At 36.1% G+C, this 20,062-nt stretch overlaps 1 protein-coding gene across 2 annotated transcripts in view; it reads left to right on the top strand.

The window, feature by feature from the left end:
• Nucleotides 1–10,143, top strand: part of LOC145984483 (uncharacterized) — a 236,083-nt gene extending 225,940 nt beyond the window's left edge. For both annotated transcript variants that reach the window (XM_083118139.1, XM_083118140.1), the window contains exon 9: nt 8,807–10,143. In XM_083118139.1, the coding sequence (XP_082974265.1) occupies nt 8,807–8,814 (8 nt within the window). In that variant the 3' untranslated portion in view covers nt 8,815–10,143. The remainder of the gene's footprint in view (nt 1–8,806) is intronic.
• Nucleotides 10,144–20,062: the final 9,919 nt, after the last annotated feature.

The raw sequence follows: 20,062 nt of genomic DNA, 5'->3' as shown, positions 1-20,062 counted from the left end.
AGTACTGCGGTCCGGGTACAAGACTCGAACAGTGACTGGAGAGAGGAGACAAGGGTGTGAACCCACTGGAGGCAGCATGCAAGGATCACAACATTGCCTACAATACTCACACAGATCTCGACGCACGTCATGATGCCGACAGGAAGTTGGAGCATGCAGCTTTCGGGAGACTCGTCAGCAGAGATGCCTCGCTAGGTGAACGGGTTGCCGCATTGGGTACGACCATCGCCATGAACACAAAACGAAAATTGGGGGGGGGGGGCTGTAAATAAATAACACCCTGTGAAAAAAAAGCAACTTGTATAACCAACCTATCATCACTTCATTGCATTAGGGGGTCAAAGCCTTACCATTTCACGATATATATAAATAACATACTATCACCATGAAGCCCAAAGGAGTCGTTTACCAAATACCCTACGCAAACCTGAAGTCTCTCGGAGCTCTTGATGGATTGCTCACCAAAAAGCAGCACGAGAAGAAACATTCCTGCTTGGCAAAAGGTCATGGAATGAAATTGCTCCTTAGCATTCCTCAGTTGAGGAGGTTACAAGGTTTCACGAAAGCAGTAGAAGACTGGAGGTTTCATATTCAGTATCCCGGCTATCTTGGCAGCATTGGGTGCTGTAGGCAGCTTGGCAGGAGGCAGTGCTGCCATTGCCAAGACCGTCATCGATGCAAAGAAGAACAAGGCCGAGTTAGAAGAGCAGAAACGCCACAACCTGGCTATGGAGAAGAAGGGGAAAGGTGTGACCAAAAAGCGAAAGAACAACCTCGAAGCTTTGAAAAAGTTTAAAAAAAAGAAGAACCCCTGTCTAACTTCGATATTGAATCTCTACCTTCTGTTGTGAAGAAAAAAGAGTGTCGTGTGGTTAACCTAGACAGTTACGAAAATCCAGGTACCCATTGGATATGCTACCTCAAAGCCAACAACGACAAAGCATTTGTTTTCGATTCATTCGGAGGCACGCCACCTGCTGGGTTGTTAAAGTATCTCAGTGTTATCAACCTCTACTACAATGACGAACGTATTCAGGGTTTCAGCGATGTGAACTGTGGCCATCTCTGCGTTTCCATGCTTGTCTTCCTCTCGCAATTAAATAACCCAACAATCGAGGATTTCCGGAAAGCATTGTGGCACCTAAAGCACTATGGGCGTATTCCATCTCCAAGCGAGACTTCGCTTCTGAAACTCACATTGCATGACGATATCATCTATCCTAAATCTATTGCCCTTCGTGCATTCTACAGCATGTACCTGATACCTAATGTGACGGTACACAACAATACCATCAAAATTGGCAGCGCAAAAATCAGCATCACCCCTGGCCAGTACAATCTGTCTACCTTGCACGCTCAATTACCAAGAAGTGTGCTGCTGTCGCAAAATTCTGTAACTCACAGGGTGGAACTGGTGTCTGCCACGGAAACCGTAGACCTGGGTACCATCGGAGAGCTTTTGGGATTCGAGAACAACACAAAGCTCGAACCTGGCATCAAGCATATTGGTGGAAACATTCCTAAATTTCTAGCCATCGAGACTCTGAACATACATTGCAATGTGGCAGAAGGTATGATCACCAAATCCTCGGACGGCGTCCCAGGGAGTCACAAGCAGACAGGTATTATCGCTACGTTCAAACCAAACTCTGAGTTCATGGAGCCAATTATCTACACACCCTCCCCACCGATATACTTTCCTGTATCTCGTAATCGCATAGACAACATAGAATTGGCAATTACCAACGAGAAGGGGGAGGTGGTTGATTTTGCAGGAGCCACGATCACTGCCGTCGTGGAGATTAACATATAATAAATAACCATCATGGAGCAAATCGAAAGTTACAAGTTGCAGTCCTTCCCTCCCAATCATCGCACGTTTGCCAACCTTAACGAAGCGAATTGAGAGATAGAATACAACGTGGACGTCGGGGATGGATTCATTCACCCTCACAGAGCTGATTTGTATATCAAGTTTGATGTTGTGAAGAGAGACAATGGCGAAGCATTTCTTGCCAATGCAAATTTAAGACTTGTAGATAATTTTGTGCCGTACTTATTCTCGCAGGTGGAAGTTAGAAAGCATGGCACCGTCATCGATAGGGTTGACTACCCCGGGATTACCTCTACAGCTGTGGGAACACTGAAACTCTCCAAGACCGATGCAGCATACTACCAGGCAGGGGGGATTCGAAGCAGGTACAAAAATCAAAACTCAAAGTCACACAGTACTGTTTCCCATTCGCCTGCTTACTGGTTTCTTCTCCGACTACACAGAGATTATGTGGAAGGTGGTTTGCGTGTCACTTTTCGCAGAAGCGCCAACGACAACAATGCGCTGATGCGTTACAGCACCTTAAGTGCAGACGGTTCAGCACTTCCCAACACACTACCTGATCCTGCCAAGTGCATCATCCAGTCCATGGAGCTGCGCATGCCCGTAGTGGAATACGAAACTAACTACGCTCTCAAGTACAAAGCAGACATTTTGAAGAATCCCCAAGTACCCATCCAATTGTACGGTTTCCAGTGCGTGCAGAAACCTGCTTCCGGCAACCATTTTGAATTTGACGTGCCCACACAGTTTAATAGCATCCGGTACGATATGCCAGAGTTTGTGGTCATGCTCTTCCAGACGGGGGAGGACAACAACCAAGAAAAAGATTCGAGCCAGTTCGACAATTGCAAGATCAAGAACATCTGCCTCAAAAATGGCAGGAACGAGATATTCCCGTGTGAGAATACAACCTGGACATTGCAAACAATGACTACCTCAAACTGTACGAAGCATACACAGCTTACAAGAGAGTGACCTCCGGCAATGTGGACGTGTACTACAACTCCAATGAGTTCATAGCTTGCAGACCCATGTTCGTTATTAACACATCGAAGAGAAAGCAGGTGGTTGTTAACGATCGCACCAACATCAAGATTGTCTGTGAGTTCCACGATGCCTTACCCGCCAATTCTCTATGCAGCATCATCCTTATTGCAGAGAAAACTTTTGTGTATGATGTCAAGGATGAAAGATTGACTGAACAGTTTTAAATACAAGAAACAAAATCGCATAATTCTATAAAAATTATACTGACCGTAGGTTCAAACATTCTTCACACATAAAAAAAAAATCACTATGCTATAGAAATTTATGGCAATACTGAGTAGTGCCAACTTCTATTTGTAGGTTAGCTTCGCCTGTGAAATATCATATGGTGAATTTTTTTGCGAAGTAACTTGCCAACACTGCGAGCCCCCACTGTGGACCCCTCCAAAAGTAGTAGGGGTGCATTGAACCCATTGCCACGACATACATCGTGAAAAAAAGGGGGGGCTCGCACACATTATTAAAAAATACATCGTAGCCGTTTACGCTGAGGGCCCATCCCACCTACAAAAAAAAATCAAATACATCGTAGGCGTTTACGTTGAGGGCCCACCACCTTACAAAAAAAGGTCCCAAAATAAGATGGAGCAAAAAATAGGGCTAGAACATCGTCAAATGCTATAAAATCCATAAAAAATCATCAAAATCATCAAAATATGTCACAACTGAGGTTAAATACTAGGTCCACCTACAAGGGTTGCATAGAACACCCATTTTTACACTTTGTAGGTTATTTTAACCCATAAAAGGCTGTAAAAAAATGAATAGGTTAAGTTATATCACATAAGATCATGGCATACCTACAAAGATGAGGCTCCAAAAAATGAGATTGAGAAAAAAATAGGGCTAGAACATCGTCGAACGCAATAAAATCCATAAAAAAATCATCAAAATATGTCACAACTGAGGTTAAATACTAGGCATACCTACAAGGATTACTTAGATCCGATACACTTCCACTACTCGGGTGGAATATTTCTGAATTTCATGAAATTTTCACGTTTTTTCCCCAACATGTGTTTTGTCATAATTACATGGAAATTTCAACCTATTTGTATCCTTAAGTCTAATGCCAGAATCCGGTTTCAATAACATTGGTAGTTTTTTTAAAACGTGTTGTTAGTAAAACTAAAGTTACTGTAATCAGGGTGGCGTCATACCTGGAAAACCGGGAAAAGTCAGGGAATTTTAGAGGTCAAAAAAAGTCAGGGAATTTTGCCATTATTGACTTTTTTTTAATAGGTGATGGAATGAATGTGCGAGCCATTTGCTTTGAAAGATGTCATTATGTAGTGCTGCATGGGAACAGGAAATCTTGTTGCTAAATCTTGGCTTCAACTTTTAGGTCACTTTTATGCTCAACACAACCACAGCACCAGAAGAGAAACCACTGATGGGGGAGGGGAGGGAGGGAGAGGGAGAGAAATTTCCAGAGGGGCAGACACATTTGATAAGCCTCTAAATATCATGTGGAAAATACATTGAATTATTATCATTTTTGTTATCTGTATGGAAGTAGTAAATTGGGCAGAACAGTTAACAGATGGAGGGTGGAGGGGATGGGGATGGACATTATCACTGTTGTACTGTCCGATAGTTGTTGGACGTCATACAATGGCATTTTGTCTGGACATTCTGAAGGAACATGGAAACAAAAAGGGTGCTAAGCAAACTTGTAATTTGTTGAATGTCATGGTACATGTCGGATGAACATGTAGGCTCCATTGATGCATACAATTTTTTTTGGATATCGCCATCCAACTAATGTTGAACTTCGACAAAATGTTCACTACAATGTGCGACAAAAATCGCATACATGCCATTCTTATGAAATTAATTGTTGTTGGATGTGTTCGGACTGCAACATCTGACAAATATTACATGCATAAACATAGCTTTTACACCGAGTTTTTTGGTGTGGTACAACATTTCATTGATCAAACTTTTTGGCTCCTTATATGAATGCGATTTTTGTCGAATGTAGCAGTTCAATACTTGTCATTCTGCGACATCTGACAAAAATCACACGCATTGCGCTCTCATCAATCCAACGTTTCTTGGATGTTCCAGTATGTCACTTTTTGTCATTTATGATGTTTGTTGGATTCAACATCCAACGAAAATTGAGCCTTAGTCTGCTGCCCCACTGCAAATATGCTGCTGGAATTTTATTACTCTTCTGGCTCACTTAATCTTATTCAATGTAGAAAAGTGTATGACGGTTTTTTATTATCATCCAGGCGTAATGCTGGTTTTGGACAGGTTAACATTCGTTTACAGTGACATGGAACTATAATTCCATGTCAAGAAGAATCCAGCAAATCGGGATATATATGTTGAATAATGTCACGAAAATGTAAAACAGAAATATCCATTGGTAAACGTCATATAAATTTGACAAGTGCATGATGCTCTCAACCTCAAATTTTCTGCAACACTTGTATTGCAATTCATGTCACCCCCACCTCCTTCTGTCCTGTCTGTTTAAAATCGTGGAATGTCCAATGTTATGAAATAAAATTATAATAATAAATACGAAAATATTTAATATAATTACTGGAATCATTCAATCCTAAAAGCATATCACTTTCTTCAGTAATTGATGTTTCTCTGCCAGACCTGCTAAATTTTCACTTTTCATCTACTGATTTATACAAAAGGCCTTCAGAATGTAAGTTCCAATTAGTAGGGACCTTGATTTTTCAGAAACGTGATAACAGTGAAAAATGTGCGAAGTAGTGTTTATGAATGTGCAGTGATGTGTGGACACATTTTTCACCTGTTCAAAATAGTGAATTAACGAGAATTTGGCATAAAATGTGAATTGTTGGCATTTTTCGCAAATTTTAAAAATGTACTTAAACAACGAAAAATGCCTCGAAATCCAACTTTCTTGTCTTTTTTAGGCTTAAAGAAAAAAATGTGACAAATTTTTGCATCTAGAACACACAAGTTTTCCAACATTTTATCCAAGAGAAAACAATAATGCATGTTGTAGGTACTTGAAATAATTCAATCAAATTCAATCATTCAATCAAATATTTCCCAGGATTTTCTCAACTTCTATCAGAACAATTTGCACCACAGGACAAAACGGCGGGGTACACACAGTAGCCACATCATCAGTATTTGTCGCACAAGAAGTGTTTTGAATCACTGAACTAAGTGGTGTGATTTTGGTGGAGATCGAGTGCTCAACTACCACCACAGGGGAGTCATAACTTCGGCATTGGTCGAGTGAGAAATAATGAAAAATAACTTCCTCAAAAATCGGTTTCAACATATCAAACTGTCAAGAAAATACGTACACCACATGACCTACAATTTAAAACAGTAGTTTAAAAACACCATGAAGGTATAATTTTAGGTATATTTGCCACAAAATGTGCTAAAATGAATATGTTATTTTTGGGAAAAATAAAGCTGAGTAGTAAAAAGAATAACACCAATTTGGAAGAAAAATAACAAAAGATCAAGGTCCCTACTGATTAGGCATAAATAAAACAAGAATATCAGTAGAAATTGAAAGCATTAGTTACAGTGACTCCTAATCTAATTTTCAGCATAATCATGTAAAAGAGTGTGCATGTACTCAGCTGTATGGGGTTGTGCACATTGGATTGACTTTCATCGTCTGATCTGTACTATCGCTCATGATGTCTGGTCTGTACTCCTTACATGATTGCTGGTGGCTCTATGCCAGATTCTGAGCATACAAAAATCTGATTACCACACATACCTCACAGTCGGTGGGACACTGTATGAGAGCTGCCATCTTTAACCTAGAACTGTCCTGAAACACATAAAACGGCTGTGTTTTACTGCACCAGATTACAGCCACATGGCACTTCTTCCTGCCTGCATATGCATGTTGCGCTCCGGCCACTAGTGCCGTGTACAGGTACCATTGGAACTTTTTTCTGGACGCTCCTCATACATAAACTTTTGGAAGCGTGTTATCATCAGCGTGTTCCTGTTTTAATATTTGATTAGCAAAATCAGGCACCTTTACATTGCAGTAGTTTCCCCTTCCATAAATGGCTTGCATTTTCGCCAGTAATAATGGTATAACTGCATGTTGGCAGTTTCACAGTATTTCACTTGGATATACTGTGAATGTTTGTACTGAAAGATAAGTCCCATTGATAATGTAAGGAAATATGACACTTTGTTTTGTATGATTCAATTGTTTCACTTGTGTGCAAGGGTTAAGTTGCTTGCTTTACATAGTAAAGAGAAGTAGGTTCGTGCATTGAAAAATGATTCTGCATGCATGGTTCTTGCAAGCAGAGGGTTCCAAACTTCAGTGGAAATATCAACATATAATATCAATAAAGGCTAAAGAGATTGAAAATTACAAAATTTGTTTTTGCATCAATCACTTCACTCTAATCTAATTTAGTTGTAACTTTAAAAATAAATCAAATATTTTATTGAAAATCTTGCTGCATATGAAAACCCATAATTCCTCTCTAGCTTGTGAATAGTAATAATTTTCCAAATTCACTATTTTGCAGTTTGAATGCAAATCATAGAGAAATAAAGTCAATTTCGTGGAAGCTAATATAGGTACTTGAGTGGGTCATAAAATCATATGTATGTTAACCACTTTAAGATACAGAATTTTTTTTAAAAGAGTTTAGATTTTAATGTATTTTTTTATTACTCAGTTGAAATAATCAGTTAAGAACATTATAAATGGTTATAATAATGTTGATTGTTGACTACTCAACAATGAGATATATGCATCTGAAAAGCCTCTAAATAAAGTCCTGAGTATACTCGTGCTATCAATGAGTAAATTATTACTAATAGAATTTGTTAAAAAATCAAGATAAGTTATTTTAATAATGATAATATACACAAAATAGCACTGAAACACTAATTAGTGAACTTGAAAACAATTGTTTATATTATAGGGACTCTGTCATTAGTCCTAAAACGTGTATAAGTGTTCCCACTAAACGTGAAATACATTGTTTATATGTTACTGGCTGTGTGATAAGCCCTGAAACATGGATCAATGCACAAAGCTACACTGCATTCCTCGCACATGTATCTGGAAATGTTAGGAATTTCATTTTTCCTTGTCTGTAGCCACCCTGTGTATTACGTTATTATTTGAGTTCGTCATAAAATCATAACCAATAAGTTGCTGACCAAGGCAGTTTATTAAGATAAAAACACTTAACACGTAACGTTAACTGCCTTGGTCAGCAACTTATTGGTTTTAATATGGAAACAAGGCTTAATTATATTACAATAAAATCATATGTATGTTAATGCATAAAGTTTGGAATGCACAACTTTTGAAATGCTCTGTATTTGTGATGCTACATAGCACCATCAGCAAGAAGTGGACTAGAATTATAAATATTACTCACTTTCTGTGTCTGCTTTTGTGTATTTCTCTCTCTCTCTCTCTCGCTCTCTCTCACACACACACACATGCACTCACACACACAGTGTGTGAGTGAGTGTGGAATCTAGATTTTATGATATTCAGGAGACCAGGGTGAAAAATGTAAATTATGTGAAAATGTAATATCTAGGAACCAGGAAAGATTTATAGTATTGTCATTTCTATTGCCACTGGTATTATTATTATAACTAATTGTAAAATTGTAAACTCTATTAAGATTATGTGTTGTGCCTCTTAGATGGCATACTGTTAGAGCTGAAAAAATTGAAAAACCGCCAGCACATTCCTCAATCTGAACAATTAGATAGGCTTATAATTCCTTTTGGAGCATGCACATGGATATTTGTGTAGTTTGCTTTTGCTGTTGTCTAGATATTATCAATAGTTTTATAAACGGTATGTAGAAACAAAACTGATAATATAAAGTTTCCCGTAATATGAAGAAGTTACCTAAATAATTTTGATTTTTTCAATGTTAACATACTTCTTTTATCCCACAGGCCACTGAAGAGAACAAGAAGATATGAAGACATGCAGTTGTCAGCTGACTGGTAACCATCCATATTTTCACATATGAGAGAGCTGAATTTGTCTGTTAGAGATGATATTGTAATACCACTGAATGTTAACATTTACATGTCCTGATGTTGGTGATACATATGATGGTTCTAGTGGTAAAAAGCCATTGATTTCCATGTTTGTACATTTAGGTTTTTTTGGTATTGTTTTCATGCATGTAAGATAACAATGTTTTCGTGAAACCATTAGCAGGTATAAAAGTCTACACACATAAAAAGGCACTCTAGAAGTCAATAGATTTTTGAAAGCTCAGTTATTAGTGAAGAAAGTATATTTTCCTGAAATGGGTATAACCAATGCCATAAAATGTTACATTTAATCAAGTGTCCACTCTTTTTAAGTTGCAAAACAAAATTGTAAATTAAAAAAAATTACCACATCTAAAAGGCCTACACATTGTTATTGTAAAATGTTTTATGTTGGTATTCACAACTCGGTGTGTTAATTCTGAAGAAACCAATTCTATATTGTATTTGTGCATATGACTTTGACTTTTAGTGTCTTTGCCATTTTACATCACCAATTCATTTCATTTTCTTGAAGCTGAAGACGGCTACAGAAATACTGAGAAATGAATATAGTCTTTTAAGATCGCAATATACTCTAGATTCAGTAAAGAAACAGTTGGTTGTAGCATCACATCATCTTTACAGGTTACTCACTGACCAAAGAAAGATTTTGTTTTAATTGGATATATAATAACTTGCTAGCTGCCTGTATAACACTTATCAAAGCATTTACAATATTTGAATTTATAATCATTAACATTTGTTACATAAATACAATAACACAAAATTAAATGAGTTACGAAACTGTCAATAATCATGGAACGGGAACAACTTTGGGAGTATTTGTGTGATAATTTTAAGTTTTCACCACTCTCCTTTTGTAACATCACAATTTATATTTCCTAATGATGTTTTGTGACCTGAAAAAATGGCATAATAATTGTCCAGTTTGATTTTTTTTTTTCAAACATGTTTAAAACAAAGGGCATTAAATTTAAATATAGCTTTCAGCAAAGATGGATAATCACCTGCAAATATTTTGTGAACACACTTGTTTGAGCTCATATTTAGTGAACACAAAAACTGTTTAATTAGTATTTTTATTTAGTTTTTATGAATCTTGCATTCACAGGTTATGTATTTACCTTATCTTTGTTTACGTTTAATGATAAACATATTTTTCTTTCTGTGAATATAAATAGAATAGAATATGAATTATTTCAGCCTTTGGTATTGCTTTGCCATTAATAATTTTTATAACTTGTCTGTTAAGATCATGTTCTTTTTAAAGTAATAAACCCTTCATTTAACATCAATTCAGTTTGTTCTTGAACTGTACAATACTCACTCATGTGCTTGTTGGTCTTCTTGTAACCTGGTTTATTATTAGCACTGTCCTTTTTTTTTCAATGGGAGAATACACTTTTACAGTTTTTAAAAACTTTACTCTAGCCTCAATTTCAGAAATCTTACTGACCTGGAAATTATGCAAAAGAAGAAAGAAAAAACATTTGAAAACACAAGTTTTGGGATGCGGATACAGAATTGAAAACTGATAACAAATAGCATTCTTTTTTCCCAACTGGTCTCATTTTTGGGAAATGTTTTGTGTAAAATTGTTATTTTCTTTTTTCACCACTTACTTTCAACATATTGAATAAACTAGTGTAGTGTGGATTTAGCAATCAAAATTGAAGACATAACACTTTATTTATTAGCGTATTTAAAGCCATTGTAGAGTGGTTTGGAAGCATTTAAATGTAAGGTAACTGATCCCAATATGCAGGGTTACAAGATGTCCTCTTTTATCCGGACATGTCCTCCTTTTTAGGTGTCTGTCTGGCATCTGGGCAGATTTCATAGAAATCGGTAAATGTCCTCCTTTTTTGGGAAGAGTATAGCATCGACCATAGCAAATATGCTTCATAAACACATAAGGATCATCATATCACTTGGGACGCGTTAAGTATTCAAGCAATGCTCACCTAACATCTGGGAGCTGAACAAGATCACTTTCCGGACTGAGTCATCAGTAGGTAGGGGTGTGCAGGACATTTTTCTTTTTGGTAGGGGTGGGATCTGGACTGTAAATTTTAAATCCCAACATTCGGGACAGGAGAAACTCTCAATTTCCCAGAAATTTTCAAGATGGGAAATGTTCGAAATTTCCTGAAGCTCTGGAAATCTCAAATTCTACACGTTGTTTTCACCTTAGGTTATTTGTTATTTCTGGAATAAAAACTAACATTTTCCAAAAAGTTCCAGACACTTTCAATGCAGAAAACTTCGAGAAGTAACGACTTTTTAAAATAACCATTCTATATTTTCCAAGTGCTTGGGATCCTGAAAAGTCTAGAACTTCCAAATGGTAATTTTTGACTCGGGATCCCGAAAAGTTGGGAACTTCCAAATGGTAATTTTTGAAAGTGGTTAATTCTTGATATTTTTTTGCATTGTAAGTGTCTTGAAAATGACGTGTAAAATTTGTGATTTCCCCAGCATCGGAAAATTTTTAATATTTCCCGTCACAAATATTTCCTGGTTTGGTTGGAAAATTGCAATTTTTTCCCGCCCGAAGGTTGGGATTCAAATATTTCCCGTCCCAACCAAAAAATGTTCTGTCCCACCCACCCCTAGCCATTAGTACGTATTATTCCAACTCGTTGCTTTGCAATCTGAGACTTGCGAAACTCATGTAGTCTGAGCAGTCCTTTTCGATTGATTGATATGGTTTATTTTAATTGAGGACTAAAAGTGGTAAACGTTGTAAGTGCCAAAATCGAAAGTGTTGGGAAATCGCATCGTTCCGAACATCAGCCCATAAGAACATGCACACTAGTGATCTCTTTACACACCCTTTGAATTACTTAGAGGGCTACCAGCCACATTTCACGTTTACCACATTATTTTGAATTTGAATTTAAAATTTTGGGTGCATCAGCATTAAGGCTATTTTGCACCCGTCACATTATACGGGGTCCAGCCCCTTATCGTTACACATAACAACTCTAACGTTGCATAACTAAAATCATAAAATATTAAAATCTTCTGACTTTCGTTAAAAGCTGAGGCTGTAAAGGAGCACTCAGCACTAATAAGGACAAAACACAGGACAACACAAACAAAATTATAGTGGCCATGGGGCCAGTCGCCAGAGCCTCGTTAGTCTGCAGTCCAGGGTGTACTATGTGGAAGTGAGGTTGACTATTGGGTGCACTACGTGGAACAAGCACCCCTTACTCCCCGTTTACCACATTATAAAGCATGGCACATTTCACAGTTTAACGTGGAAAACGGTGTTTGAATTATTGTGGCACTTACAGCGTTTACCAATTTTAGTCTTCAATTCACTTTCTGCCACTTTTGGCTAATCGCGAAGATGAGGATGAGTGATGATATGATGATGGGATACTCACAAAGATCACCAATGCCCAGTCTGGGATTCGAACCCAGGACCTCTGGCATTCTGGCTCGGTGTGCTAACCACTCCATCACCGATGTCAGCCAGTTCAATTTCGAGTCATACATAGGTGATAAAGGCGTAGTGAGAATTTTGACTATTAAGTTTACTTTTATGAAGTAATGAAGCAAAAGTGTAAATTCATCAATGATCTTGCAAGAAAATATCCAGTTTTTAAAGGATGAAAGAAATGAAGATGTGGAAAATTGCAAGAGCGCTGTCACTTTCTCCTGCTGTTGAAAGAGTGATAGAAATGTTTGTGGTATTAATATCATATTTCTTGACCCAAATTAAACTTTAAATTCGGTTTTGGAAATAAGTTAATGCGAAGATTACTCTTACATTTGCTTGCACTTATGGGGATATCTAATATCCAAGAACTGGAAAAATATTAAAATTCTATGCTTCAAAATATAGATATTCTTAGTTATGATTGTCATGTGTAGATTAGGAGATTACTTTCGTTGCTTAAAGGTAAGAAGAAATTATTGAAAAAATCGTCAGAATTATATGTGAACAAAGTGTTAGTAGTTTGTTTACATTGATTACATTATGAGTAATGGAAAATTGAGTTACCATTTTTTTTTTTTGCTGTCCTCTTTTTTTATGACTTTGTCCTCCTTTCTCGCCATGCTCTGTCCTCTTTTTTGAATGTATATGTCTGGTCACCCTACCAATATGGCCTATTTTCTGTTTCCAAGTAGTTACATGGTGAATCAACAGATCATGCTAGTATGTCATTATAGTCCAGATGATGCGATAGAACCTGTTGACTGCACTTATAATGTATAACTCCTGGACAAAGCAAAATATCTGGATCAAATATTGCATAGGTAAGTTATTACTTACTCTCTCTTCCAGGTGAAGGTCTTTACGTCTTTATCTACACTGTGGTAGCAAACCATGTGTACTTTACAACATCATACTCAGTTCAGATTTTGGTCTAATGTCCTGTTTACAATCAAGGAAAAATTAACACTGGAACATTGTGGTACTTCCTTTACAATTTCTGTTGCATTTTTGGGTGCAAAACAACAAAATATATCATATGTCATTTTGGGTACATACTGTTATGTACCCCATATGGCTTAAACATTACTTTTTAACAAAATCTTCACTATACCCAGGTTATTTGGAAGTGACTCCAATTTTTTAATCTTGCCATCAGTTTTACCTTTCTGACTTTGTACACCATTAGAAATAATCACAACCTTTAGGTAGGCCATATTGGGTTCAGGTACCTTATCTGGTAAAGTCAGATAACTGGTTCAACAAAATGAGTGGTAACTCCAAGTGTAATGACAAAAATTGTCACTTAACGGAGCACCAGAACTCAATGCAACATTCATTAAAGTGTCAAAATCTGTGAACTAACAGTAAGTTTGTTGGTTCCTGTCACCACTTTTATCTTGCTTTCTAGACTTCTGGGTATCATACATTTGTGAATGAAATATATGTCCCTCATCAATATCTTGAGAAGTATATACAGTGAAACCCTGTATAATTGCGTTAACAATTTTACAGTATCCTCATGTTTTTTGAGCAAGGTCCCCTGAAAAACATAAAATGGAGTAAAATTATAAATGAACAGTTCCTTTTAATAGTATAGGAAGGTTGCCGAAATTGAACTGTTGCCTTTGTTTTTGCATATAGACGAGTGTTTGAAACAGGCAAGTTGGCACTACTGGTTGGCGACAGTGCCGTGCACAAATGACTCAGCGGTCAGTCAACTAGAGACATTTGATGAAGTAGGAGTGCTGTTATTTTGTTTCCATTGTTCATGTTGTAATTATTGTGCTTAGGATCTTAAGCTGTTGTGTAGAGTATGGGTAAGTAATCAAATGTCCTGTAGTATATTATAAAAGTGCCATTCATTAACCAATAACTACATGTTGTCAAACTAGGACTTAGTTGCGTATGTTTGTGTCGAGTCATATTTTTATTTATGGGGAATAGTTGCCAAAGTTGGACCTCCACGTGTTTCCCAAATAGGACTGACTGGTCCATTTTAGGAGACATTTTGTAAGAAAAGATAACTTTTCTTAAATTTCAACAGGAAGTATTTGGAGGACTGTCTTTAGGTCCCCAAGATGTCGAAAAGAGGCACGTATGGGAAATAGAACAAAGTTGATTTGCAGATGGCTGTGGCTGCTTACAGAAACTGTGATTATGGACTCAAAGAGTGTTCCCACATATATGGAGTGCCAAAGGCTACAATAAAGATACACGCTGACATTAAAAATACTTTTTCGAATACAGTAAAATGCTTTGGTAAGCAAGCAACCTTTACTGCAGAAATGGAAGAACTTAACTTCTTGCCGACCACATTCTGTTATTTGAAGAAAGGTTTTTTTACTTCACAATCAAAGATGTTTGTTTGTAAGCTACTTTGATATTGCAGAGATATACAAATTACCACATTTCTTTAACAAACAAGAAAGAATGGCCAACAAAAAGTGGTTTTATTCTTTTATGAGTTGGATTCCACAGCTTTCATTCCGTCAACCAGAAGGAACATCAGTAATTTTTTATATTTTGTTTTTACATTAAGGACAGTCAGGCCAGTAGAGAAATAGAGAGGGCAATGCTGTTTACAGTGACATTTTTCTCTCAGTGTAGTTGCGGATTTATTTTCTTTTGTTTTAAAATATTTAACTTAGGTAAATAGCATTGAATTGAATTGAATTTAACATTTTGGGAGCGTCAGCACTTAGGCTATTTTGCTCCCGTCACATTATACGGGGACCAGCCCCTTATCATTACAAATAACAACTCTAACGTTGCATAACTAAAAATATTAAAATGTTCTGACTTCTTTTAAAAGCTGAGGCTGCAAACGGGCACTCAGCACACACAAGGACAAAAAACAGGACAACACAAACAAAATTATACTGGCCAAAGTGCCAGTCGCCAGAGCCTCGTTAGTGTTTAGTCCAGGGTTGACTTTTGGGCGCCTACGTGGAAGGTACCCCTTACACCCCAGGTAAATAGCAGATTGTTTCAACAAAAGTATGTTAATACACCAGTGAAAAATAGTACATACAAATATTATTTTCTATTAAAATCGTGTGTTTCTTTGTTACATTACATTAAGAGTCATGTGTAGACCGTCTCAGCATAAGTTATATATTTCTTATTTTTCAGTAAATACATTATAAGTATAATGAAAATTGTTGTTTTAATAATGTTGTTTTATGCAAAAACACTTCTAATACATTCTAAGGTTAATAGTAATTGTTATTTACAATTTTACTTCTCAGGTCCAACTTAGGCATCCGTAAGTCCAAGTTAAGCACCTGGTTTCCGAATTTGGATCATTTATCTAATTTTTTTTTCTTATTTTATAAATGTTGGTACTAATATATTTTAAAATTTAATACTATCAGATGAAAGCACATGTAATGTTCTATACTTTAAAAATAACAATATTTTGAATAAGTCATTAATAGAGAAATGAATTAAGAGAAACCAAAACTGATCCAATTTTGGCAAACTTTCCCTACAACCTTTAGTGTCTGCCAATTACATAAATTAAGAATCTGAATATACCATTCATGATCTTGTGAGAATATGAATACTGATAACTTTTTCCATCTGTGGATTATTGATATCAACAATATTTTCATGTTGTTTCATTCCCAGTATTTAGGAACATATTCAAACATGTTCATCGTGGTTCAAAGAAGTTGATAAATAAAGGAACTTAGAGTATGCAGGGGAGGAAAAATAGACAGGATCAAAATTAACTGAATTTACAATACAAATACTGACTGATTGCAGTCTAGCAATAAATTGGCATTTTAAGAGAAATTATGAGATTTTATTTTTAAAAATCAATTCCCATAATGAGCATTTGGACATTTTATTTTATTGAACACAGAATTAATATTTTCATGAAGGTTAAAATATGTTTTCATTATTGCACAAAAACACTTATGCTATATATCCCAGGCTGAATGCTGTTTATCATGTGCCCACTTTTCATCGGAAATTAATTGATGGCATTATTGTGTTCCATACATGGTAATGCATCAAGTTCTGAAGCAACATATTTGCATGTGTAAGTGTTAGTCTGTCATATTCGTCGTATCTATTGCCAGTGAAATACTGTGATATGGTACAGTCTCGATCAAAAAATTGGTCACATGAATTGTGGCTAAGTCCAACATGTCTTGAAATTATGTTGCCAGCTCTGCGACAAGGAAGTGCCACAAAATACTCCATCTCCCAATCAGAGTGATGTTAGCTTTGGAGGAGGAAGAGATGTGATGCAGTCTTCTTCACAGGAAGATCAACCAAAACAGGGTTATCAAACGCTAATATGGCATTGTAATTGGTTAAGTACTGTTTCAATAGCGGAACTCAGCAGAAAAAATGGATAAAAGTTCATTTTCTTGCATTAAAAGAGTTGAATTGTTACCAGTTTGTACTAAATAGTGACAGTTATGAACTTAATATATGTGTTATGTAAGTGTGTGTGTGTGTATACGAATATAAAATTATTAGAACAGTTTTCATATTGTTTCTACTATGTGAGGTGATATCTCATTTTAAATTTATGGGAAAATAGTGGTTTGGATATAACAACACAAACTGATTTTCATTAAAGAATTTAGAGATGCATTTTTCTATTTGTTGAATTTGATACTAAGTTGTAAATTTTAGGAAAAAGAGGTAACGACAGGTGAAAGAATATACAGAAAATACATTACAATCAACAGTACATTGTAACATCAATTAATGCACACATAGGTTAATCGTGACTGAGGATACATTTAATTTGGAATCTGATACATTGTGCGACCTGACTGAAAATTGGAGGAGAGAACACACCACATTGGTATTTTACCACTGTGCTTTGGTTTTGATTGATTTTTTGCTGTTTAGGTCCACTTTGTGCACAGTAAGGCTAATCGGGACTGGATCCACAGATTAAAGTGGGATCTGAACCACTATGTACCTCCACTAGGTATCGAACCTGGGGAACACTGTACTTTGGAGAACACCTATCATAATCAAAGTATTTCCAATGCACCAATCTGCTTCACCACTCTCACATTCTGTTAGCTGTAAACTTGTGTTAACTAATTGATTTGATGATTTAAGTTCACTTTATGCACAGTAAGTCTATTTGGGACTGGACCTACAGTTTAAAGTGGGATCCGAACTACATACAATTATGGCAGCAACATCGACAATTAAACTTTTAAACACTACTTCAGACCGGAATGTAAAAGAAAAATCACCAATGTTGTCTCATGTGATCTTCACTAATAACCTTCCACACCCCTAAAGCAAAACAGTAAATTATACAAAAAATGTCAAGTGTGAGAAGAGAAGCAGCTCCTAGTCTTTGGAAATTTCAATTCTTGTATGCCGGTCACAAATATTATTAAGATTATGCTGTTGTACACTTAAGACCCAAAATAAATAATTGCGAATAATTAATATTTTTGTTTATGAAACTAGAAGTGAGTTATCTTCGTGATGCGAGTAGGCCCTCATTTTTTGTCCAGCTTCCTCTTCAATTTTTCTTTTGGGTAAGGGCGAGAGGGAAAGTGAGAAAATAAGGAGTGTTTTTTGTGTATTGAATTACATATGTATACATACATAGGTCTACTAAAATATTTATTTTTGTGCATGTGGGAAAGAGACAGGAAAGGGAAAGAGGTGATTCCTTTTAGTTTTAGAAAATGTTGTGCATGACACCCAGTAGTCAATCAATTATGATCATCTGATGAATACCAATGCCTTATTGACATGTTTTTTTTGTAAGTGTCGGGACCATTGTGTCCTTGACTTACTATCATGTTCTTAGAAAGTAGTGTATGTACAACAATTCTCTTACTATAATCCAGGTCGACTGTCGGCCAGGATTTGTATTATTTCACTAATTTGAAATTGTTGAGTTCCTTGTTATAATTTTGCATCGACAGAGGCAGGATATAATCACTATTATTTTTCAAAACCTACAATAGTTCAGTGCACTGATGAAAAATTCTAATCGCAAACTACATTTTTGCACATCGCTTTAAAGACACATTAAACATAAAATAACCACATAGAATAATAATAATGATAGCAATGTATAAGTAACAAAGAAACAACAAACTCACAATCTGTGCTTTTATAGCTGCACTATCAAGGAACACTAATCTGCTCCATTGAAAACAGTACTTTCAAGTACTCATAACAGGGAGTATATGTAACACATAACATAATAATACAATAGCATTTTTTAATTTAGATTTGTTCACAATTTCGGGGCATGGAGTGGGACATCCGGACCTGTGGTCGAGTTCCAATGGCCTGAACTGCTGGATTTGGATGCTGTTTGATCTGGGTCCAGAAGTTGTGCCACATGGCATATGTAGCAGATTGAACATACTAATCTAGTTCAAGGTCCTCATGGATTTCTGAGATAAGAGTATCTCGGCTATGTCCAATAATAAGTGATGAATACCATATTTAATGCTATTTTTTTTTTCGCAAGGCAGAGAAATGTTTTTTTTTAAGTTCACTGGGGACAACTAGGAGTTCTGGATTCAATACCCGGCGTGAGTGGCTAAGCTGTAGGTCCAGTCTCGATCAACCTAATTATACATAAAGTGAACTCATATCTCAGTCATTTTTTTTATTTTTACATGCATTTAGATCAGTAAACACATCAACTAAAATGATAAATTTATATTAGTTTTCCTAATGTTGTCTTCTGTTGTTGAAATAGATATTATGTAATTATCTTTAATTGTTAATGGTAAACAGATATATTTAATTTAACAATAGTGGGAAATGATTAATCCTTACGAAAAGTTTCTGCCATCACAACCATTGGAGTGGAAATCCAATATGATAATCACTACCCCATGTGCTCCTTACATCCTTAACCATGATGATAAGGAAATGGGAAATCTTTGTGTGAATCATAAATATAATCAAAACTCCTCCTCCTTTTATTTTGTAAAGATCCCCCCTCCCAAACACTTTTTTGTAGCAAATTTTAAAAAGTTAATTAGGATCGTCACAAAACATTACAAACCAGGGCTCGAAATGGATGGGAACAGACTGGAATTGGGTTCCAGTTCATGAATATATGGAACCTTCCTGTTCTGTCTCATCAGAGATGACAACAGACCATTCTGGTTAATTTAATGTTTTACATATTTCACTTCATTTTTCTTTTCAGTGTGAATTAAAATATTAATACTCTTTAATACTACATATAACATTGATATCAGCTTTCCCTCTACATGAAGATATGTTGTTACCACAAGGGTAGGGTGACCAGATACTAACATTCAAAAAAGAGGACAGAGGACGGTGAGAAAGGAGGACAAAGTCATAAAAAGAGGGGACACCACAAAAATTTGCAACATATTTGCTATTACTCATAATTTAAGCAATATAAAAAAATCTTACCAACATTTTGCTCACAGATACTTTTCAGGTGATCTCTTTCAATAACTTCCTCTTACCTTTAAGCAAAGAAAGCAATCTCCTAATTAGTTATTTAACAAACGACAAAAAATATGTAACAAAGATTTGCTTTAACTTATTTCCAAAAACAGAATTAAAATTTTAGGTAGTTTAGGTTGGGTAGAGAAATATGATTTTAAATACCTGAACATTCTAGCACTCCTTCAACAGCAGGGGAAAGTGACAGCCACTTTACACTTTACCTCATATTCGTTTCTAAATATTTTCTTGCA

This window comes from Lepisma saccharinum, chromosome 2 (genome assembly GCF_977018435.1).
Source record: "Lepisma saccharinum chromosome 2, izLepSacc3.1, whole genome shotgun sequence".
Lineage (NCBI taxonomy): Eukaryota > Metazoa > Arthropoda > Insecta > Zygentoma > Lepismatidae > Lepisma > Lepisma saccharinum.
This window is presented reverse-complemented; position numbering and strand designations above follow the sequence as displayed.